Source organism: Otolemur garnettii, unplaced genomic scaffold (assembly GCF_000181295.1).
Source record: "Otolemur garnettii isolate 467f Iridium unplaced genomic scaffold, OtoGar3 scaffold00047, whole genome shotgun sequence".
In the NCBI taxonomy this organism is placed as follows: domain Eukaryota; kingdom Metazoa; phylum Chordata; class Mammalia; order Primates; family Galagidae; genus Otolemur; species Otolemur garnettii.
Window position 1 is genome coordinate 9,422,837 of NW_003852442.1, and position 8,357 is coordinate 9,431,193.

General features: G+C 44.8%; 1 protein-coding gene across 1 annotated transcript in view; it reads left to right on the forward strand.

Annotated features, from left to right (window-relative positions):
* The window catches only part of DDX19B (DEAD-box helicase 19B), a 31,118-nt gene extending 30,810 nt beyond the window's left edge, over positions 1–308 (forward strand). Inside the window, exon 11 of the mRNA XM_003791368.3 lies at positions 1–308. Within this exon, the coding sequence (XP_003791416.1) occupies positions 1–62 (62 nt within the window). The 3' untranslated portion in view covers positions 63–308.
* Positions 309–8,357: the final 8,049 nt, after the last annotated feature.

The window sequence follows — 8,357 nt, forward strand, 5'->3', positions numbered from 1 at the left end:
ATAAGAAGATAGAAAGACTGGACACAGATGATTTGGATGAGATTGAGAAAATAGCCAACTGAGAAGCTCCACCAGTCACTGGTGCCCACCCTGGCACTGCCCCTGCCTGGAAGACTAGTGCTTTCTCAGCACAGGCCTGGACAGTCACCACAACTACGAAGGCATGAGCAGAGAACCTACCTACCTCATTTTAAATTACGTTTGGACTTGACCAAAATTTCTGCAAATGATGGGGGACGGTAGAAAAAAATTGTTTACACAACTTTGGAAGATTAGGCGTGAATACACAGAAATTTACCTTTTGGAAATTTCGTCCCTTTTTTTGGCCAGCATTTCCCACATCATTATGATAATCTAGATGCTGTGGTGAATTATTTCCGTAGGATGTCCTGTGGCAGGTGCTGCCTGTTTTCTGGCTTGGAATGTGCATCCAGCCCCAGCTTGTATGGAAGTGACAGAATAGAAGGGAAGAGGGAACAGAGAGAGGCCCACAGTAGGAGAGGTGTGTTAGCCTGGCCATCATGGTGGGTAATGGCATGAGGCAACAGAGGCCTATGAGCTGCTGCTTTGGACTTAGGGTGGGTCAACTCATTTGAGGATTGCCAGCTGCCTCTGTTCTAATGCCCACCATAGGAAGAGACTTGCTAAGCATGGAGCAGATGCCAACCCCTTGGGCCTGTGCGTGTGCATTTATGTCCGGCTATGACCTGTTCTCAGTAGGTGTAGTCCGTGTATAGTGTATATCTGATTATTAATGGGCCTCTGGCTTGTGCTTGAACAAGTTCTATGGAAAAGTCATTGTTGAGAATTAGTGGTGGCCCTAGTTTGCTACAAAACTTGGTCTCATGGGCACTTACAGCATGCTTTTTACATCCTTAAAATTGCTTGACCCCATGGCTGGGCACCTGTAACTCAATGGTTAGAGCACTGGCCCCGTGAACCAGGGGTGGCAGGTTCAAACCTGGCCAGGGCCTGCTTAACAAACAACGCAAAACATTGCTTGACCCCATGGTATCCCTAAGCAAATGAAAGGTCATCTAGGGTTTGGATCCTCTAAGAAAATTGTGGTTTAAAGTCTCTAATGGCCACCCCCAAACTCCAGACATGGTCAGCAGTATTCTAAGAAGGCAAGTTTTGTCAGAGCTGGGATGATTTCAGATACTTGACATCTTTTTTGTTTTGAAGAGTTGGGGCCTTACTGCCTTGCCTAGGCAGGTCTCAAACTCCTGAGCTCAAGTTGTCCTCCCCCCTCAGCCTGCTGAGTAGCTGGGATTAGAAGCATAAGTCACCACACCCAGCTCGGCTTCTTGATTATAAAGGAAATCTGAACATCTTTGTTCACAGTGCTTGGAATACAAGTAGGCGTCACTGAGGGATTGGATGGACTATGGCCATTCATCTGTCCAAGGCAAGAGTATCACCAAGGAGGAACCCTCCATCCTTCCTTGGCATCTTTTGCAGCATAATCAGGGTGGACAGCAATACTGGACACTTCCTCATATTTGGCTAAGGTTGTTGGTACTCACAGAGTAACAGCAAAGATGGAATGAAACTGAATTGCAAGAGCAATAATTAAACTCCAGCCAAAAGGAGTCCTCTTTAACTCTTTGGTGTTGACACAGAATGGCCACTTTATCTAAGACCTGGAAGAGGAATTTTATGTGATGAGAATTACTGTGATCCCATATCATCATTGTAGGCATTTCTGTGTTTCAGGGCCAAATTTGTCTCCTTGGGAGGGAAGAGGCCAACGTCAGCCTCCAGGTGGTTTTGTGTGTATGTGTGTGTGTGGTTTCCTTAACCTGACATTGCAAAAGAGACCAAACAGACTACTAATTCTGCCTCATTCCCTTGCGGGTGGGTACTAGGCTACTCTGATCTACTCTGGGACTCATCTTAGAATTCTTGAATAGAAGAAAATTTTTTTAAGCACCTCATCAGTCAACTTGAGAGAAGAAATTTTTATGCTCTTTCTCCCTTGAAGCCCTGTGGACCAACCATGAACTTAGTGAAAACAAGAGCAATAATTAAATATAGATTCGTCACTAAGTCACAAGCTGACTACACTCCCGTCTTCTCACAACACATAACCTGTCTATTGTAGCCCTCAGACTGAGAAGGAAAATGGGAAGGGGTGTGCTGCAGACTCTTCAGTAATAGGAGGACCATGGGTAGCAGCTAGAAGCATAGACCAGCAGTTCTTAATCTGGGGTCCTGGACCTCTTAACAATTCACTGGATGGGTTTCATGGCATCTATGAAGTACGTGCAGCAGTTTGAGTATAAATTTATTTTGCTTGGGAGACTCCCAAAGGAGTATGTGTCTTTTGAAAAGGTAAGACCCACTGTTGTGGAGGCTCTGGAAAGTCAGCCCAGTGTCACTGTAGTTACTATTCCTGCCAGTGCTGTCCTCTTGGGCAGCACAGTGAGATCAGGGATGTAAAAGTTTACTGAACTTTTGGGAGTTTTGGTCCCCAAGTGTTTTTTTACTGACTTTAGCAGGTTCCTATATAGGAAATGATAAACTTTCCTGGAACATAGGAATTTTGGAAAAGGAAATTTTAGTCTGGTGGAAAACTCTGGATATGTTCATTATCCATAAACAGTGGATTTTGTTAAGTTCTTTTGCGTATCATTCATTGACTGTATGCATAAGAACTAATTGTTGGTGTATTCTTTATTGATGTTAATTGAACTTAATTATGAAGTGTTCATGTTACTCAGACATCATTAATGAGTATGGGAAAGAAACAGCAGCATGTTTTGGTTGGTGGGATTAGTAATCACATATAAGTGGGGAGTCACCTCTTATTCCATAGGCTACTTATGACCCCATATTACTGTTGTGTATCAGAGTCGACATTGCTCCAATGTGAGCAATTGGGATGTCTCCATAGGCCAACAGCCCTGCTCAATTGCTAGAGGTCTGTTCACATTCCTTTTTTTCTGCTGGTAAACCAGAGGATGCAGGCTCACTACTAAAGTATCATCAGTTTCCAGAAGGGAAGATTTCTGAGGTTAGAGAAAATTTCAATGAAGGAATGGTGTTTTCTTTTTTTTTTTTTTTTTTTTTTTTTTTTTTGAGACAGAGCCTCAAGCTGTCCCCCTGGGTAGAGTGCCATGGCATTACAGCTCACAGCAACCTCCAACTCCTGGGCTCAAGCGAGTCTCCTGCCTCTGCCTCCCAAGTAGCTGGGACCACAGGCGCCCGCCACAACGCCCGGCTATTTTTTGGTTGCAGCCATCATTGTTGTTTGGCGGGTCCGGGCTGGGGATCCGAACCCGCCACCTTAGGTGTACGTGGCTGGCGCCTTAGCCGGTTGAGCTATAGGCGCCGAGCCAGGAATGGTGTTTTCTTGAGAAAAGCAGGATTCCAAATGACAAGAATAGTGCCATAGGCAGGAGAAAGGCAAAAAAATAAAGCAAGTTTACCAGGATAAATGAAGTGTACTGGAGGGGTAATGAGAAGAGCAGTCTGGCCATACAGGCAGAGAAAAGTATTTTTAGGTAGAAAATGAAGATTTGATTGTTTAAATGGTGTCTTAGTCTATTTATGCTGCTGAACAAAATATCTGAGACTGACCTAGTAATTTATAAAACCTCTGAGTTCCAAAGGCTCAAATGAAGGTGCTGGCAGGATTGGTGTCTGGTAAAGGCTGCTGCTTCCAAGATGGTACCTTGTTTCTGCATCTTCTGGAGTGTCCGTTGACTGGTAGAAGGGACAACAAGCAAAACAGCACTCTCCTTTAGCCTCAAGCTCTTTTATAAGGGTGCTAATCCCATTCGAGGCCCTGCCCCATCACAATACTGTTGTATTGAGGATTAAGCTTCAACATGAATTTTTTGGGGGATACTATTATTTTGGATTTACTAGTAAGTGGTCATAGATTGTATGTTACAGGAAGTGATGAGACTGTTTTGAGGGGAAATTGGTCTATTAGAGATAGGATATACTGGAGGTGGAACAGCCTGGCAGCTGAGAAATCACATTTCATCAGTTCCCTCACAGGTCAGTGTTGGGATGTCATTGCTCATATTGAGAACACAGAAGGCATGCACTGGAAGGATACTGTAGAGGAAGAATGGTAGATTTTTATACTTTCTTCATGTTATTCCAAAAAGGATTTGTAGCTCTTAAAAATTAGTTTCACCTCAAAAAATAAATTCACTATACAAAATAATTCCAGGAAGAAATCCAGAGAAGAGGTTTGGAAAGAACTGACAGCATCAAGGTTGAGTCTCATATATAGTATGTATATAGAGTATATAATGTCAGGCTTGCCACCTTTGCAAGAAGGGACTGGTCCCTTCACCTTCGACCATCACCAAGGAAGCTGTTGTAAATTTCAGGGGCCTTTTTAGGTTTCTCTTGGTCCTGGACATAGACATCAGAGTCTTGGGAATACCCTCAGTTTACATGACTTTGCTTTTTTGCTTGAGAATAGATGTGCCTTAGTCTGTTGCCTGCCTAGATTGCGGCATCTTCCCAAAATGACAACAGAGGGGAGGGCATCTCTCGGGCTGGTGCTAAGTGCCTCCCTGCTTCCCTAATTCTGAGAGAGGTTGTACCTGGTAGGAAGTTAGAGGCCACAGTGCCTGGAAAGTGTTGGATGCTTCCACCTGGGCTTAGATACTGTTCTGGCATTATATTCTGCAGTTTAAGTAGATAGTTGTGAAATGGGGAATAGGAATTGGTGGAGGAAAAGAACATTAGGGGAGCTGAGCACAGTGGCTCATGCTTCTAATCCCAGCTACTCAGGAGGCAGAGGCAAGAGGATCACTTGAACTCAGGAGTTCAAGGCTTCAGTAAACTATGATCGCACCAGTGCACTCTAGTCTGGGTGACAGACTCTTAAAATGTGGAGCCCATCTCTTAAAGTGTTTTTAAATATTAGAGGAACATTGGGCATGGTGGCTCATGCACATCTTTGCAACCTTTCCTACCCCAGCAGCTCTTCCATACCTGATGACTCAAATTCAACCATCACTCCATTCCTCATCCTCCCTCGGTCCTTATGGCCAAAAGTCTTGTGAGCTGCCCTGAGTTCCAGCTCTCCTCCCTCAGCAGTCTGACCTCTGCTCCACCACTCCCCTAGGACCTACTACATGTTCCTAATCCAAAAACCACTTTTTATCTCGGCGCCTATAGCACAGTGGTTACAGCGTGGGCCACATACACCGAAGCTGGCAAGTTGGAACCCAGCCTGGGCCAGCTAAACAACGACAACCGCAATCAAAAAATAGCCAGGTGTTGTGGTGGGCACCTGTAGTCCCAGCTACTTGAGAGGCTGAGGCAAGAGAATTGCTTAAGCCCAAAAGTTTCAGGTTGCTATGTGGGCAGTGCCTGTGGCTTAGGGAGTAGGGCACTGGCCCCACATACGGGAGGTGGCGGTTTAAACCTGGCCCTGGCCAAAAACTGCAAAAAATATATATATATACATTACTGGAAGATTTAGTTTTACGATGGTGCCTGTGGCTCAGTGAGTAGAGTGCTGGCCCCATATAACGAGGGTGGTGGGTTTGAACCCGGCCCTGGGCCAAACTACAACAACAAAAAAGTCTTAAAGAGTTTCAGGTTGCTGTGAGCTATGACGCTACGGCACTCTGTGAGGGTGACATAGTGAGATTCTGTCTCAAAAAAAAAACAAAACCACTTTTTAGTCACTCGTTTTGCCTTAGCAGCATTTCACTATGACAGACACTATGGATGGCTCCTTTCTCCAGCCACTCTTCTGGGGAATAAAGCGACACACCTCACTTCCTCGTCTTCCTTCTCTCTGATCCCTTTTTTTTTTTTTTGAGACAGAGCCTCAAGCTATCCCCCTGGGTAGAGTGCCGTGGCTTCACAGCTCACAGCAACCGCCAACTCCTGGGCTCATGCGAGTCTCCTGCCTCCGCCTCCCAAGTAGCTGGGACCACAGGCGCCCGCCACAACGCCTGGTTATTTTTTGGTTGCATCCATCATTGTTGTTTGGCGGGTCCGGGCTGGATTTGAACCCGCCATCTTAGGTGTATGTGGCTGGCGCCTTAGCCACTTGAGCCACAGGTGCTGAGCCCTGATCCCTTTGAAGTCTCCTCAGCAGACCCTTTTCATTCACCTCCTAAATGTGCCAGTTCCTCATGGTTCTATTCTGTGCCTGTTCTCTTTCCTCTGCCACAGGCAGCCTTGTTCATTCTTGTGGCTCTGTCTGCTGGCAACTCTCAGATGTATACCAAGACCTGATTGTTGAGCTCCAGGGTCATAGAAACAACTGCGTTGACGCTTGTTTTCTTGGAGTCCTGTACTCCACATGTCTAGCATTGAACCCTTCCCCTTACACCACCACCGCCACTCCAGGAGACCCCAGCTCTGCTGTCACTTCTTCCTCCAACTTTACCTCACAAAATGGCATTACAGTGAATTGCCTGTTGCTCAAGCCAGAAATCTGGGATTTATCATGAATCTTCCTACCCGGCAGTCCTTTTGTATCAATAATCCACTGCTGTGTCACACATCATCCCAAAACAATGGCTTAAACGGACAGCCTTTTTCACAATTCTGAGAGTTGTCTGGGTGGCACTGCTGGTCTCTCGCAGGCGCTCTCCTGCAGTTTCCTTCCCCCAGCTGGTGTCTGGACTCAGCTAGGAACTCTGGGTCTCTTACCTTCAATCACAGCATGGTAGGCAGTCTTTGGGTTCCTTAAAGGGAGACAGCAGAGGCTGCAAGGTCTATTGAGGCCTGAGCTCAGAATTCTCCGAGTGTCCATGTCTGTCCTTTCTTTTGGTCAAAGCTAACCACAGGACTAGCCCAGATTCAACAGAATCAACTAGTGGGGGGAAGCCATGGAATATCCGTGGACGTTTTTGATCCACCACACCTATCAATTCTGCCTGGGTCCAAACAAATGATATTCCCAATATTCAGTCACTTTTAGCCTACAGAAGCAGCACTGGTTGAATTCATCCTGGTCTGGTTCATCTTGATTATCTGGCCTGCTACACTAGCTCTCTAGCATGTGCTTGTGTCTCTACTCAGAATTCCCTCCAACTAATCTGTCTCACAACAGCCAGTATGATCTTTGCATACTTTGAGTCTGATAATTCCACTAGCTGCTTAACTTGCCCACCTCATCTGCTTTATGTTCCCCTTCACACTCTCTGCTCCAAATTCCACATGCTGGGCTATGTCACAGAAAAACTTGTGGTCCAGTGTATTTCCTGCCCCAGTTGCTCATCTTGGACGTTTTTCCTGTTCCCACACACTACGAAGCTGAAGCAATTCAAAGAAACTGCCAGGACATGACCCAGTACAGTGGCTCACACCTGGGAGGTCGAGGTGAGTGGGTGGTTTGAGCTCAAGAGTTCCAGACCAGCCTAAGCAAGAGCAAGATCTTGTCTCTAAAAATAGCCAGGTGTTGTGGCTGGCCCTATAGTCCCAGCTACTGTTGTGAGCTGTGATGCCAGGGCACTCTACTCACTTTGGGACAAAGTGAGACTCTGTCTCCCCCCCCACCAAAAAAAACCTGCCAGAACTTATAGGTGAAGTAAAAATTTATATTTTTAGTAGAGATGGGGTCTTGCTCTTGGTCAGGCTAATCTCTAGCTCTGAAGCTCTAGCCAGCCTCCCAGAGCACTAGTATTACAGTCATGAATCACCACACTTGATGGCTAAAATTCACTACCACAAATTTAAAAATTCTCCTAGTGTCACTAATCAGCTGTAACTAAGACAGATAACTTCTTTACTCTGGAGAGTTCATATTCTAGTGGGGAGTGGCAAAAAGTAAACTGGAAGCAAACTAGATGACTTCTGATGGTATAGAGATGCTCACTTAAGTGTTATACATTAATAGTAAAACACTGGAAACTATTTCCAAGGTAGAAGCAGGAGGATACTTAAGTAACATGATAGGAGCTTGATGGACTATTTAAAAAATATTTTTCCTCTTTTTCACACACTGTTCGACTATTATATTGCCATTACAGCAGTAATTGTGACATTGAAAATACTTCATCATATATAAAAGGCTGAATTTAGAATTGCATGTATGCTTTGCTTAGGACCATGTAAAATAACTCTAGTGCGATGCAAATGGACAATGTCTGAAAGGGCCGAGGAGAAAATGAAAATGAAAATGAAAATGCTGTTGTATTTATTGGACTGGTAGAATCATAAGGGTTTAAAGGACTTTTCGTTTCATTTTGGCTTTTATTTTCTTACTACGTTGTCGCGTTCATAGTAGAAACTGGCATCATGAAAAAAGAACTTTCCTTTGTGTAAAGCGCTACAGTTCGTAAAGACTTACTTGACACGTGGCGGGTTAAAAATAAATTTTAGATTTTTCAATGTGAAGTAAGCTATGAGCCAGTAACAGTTTA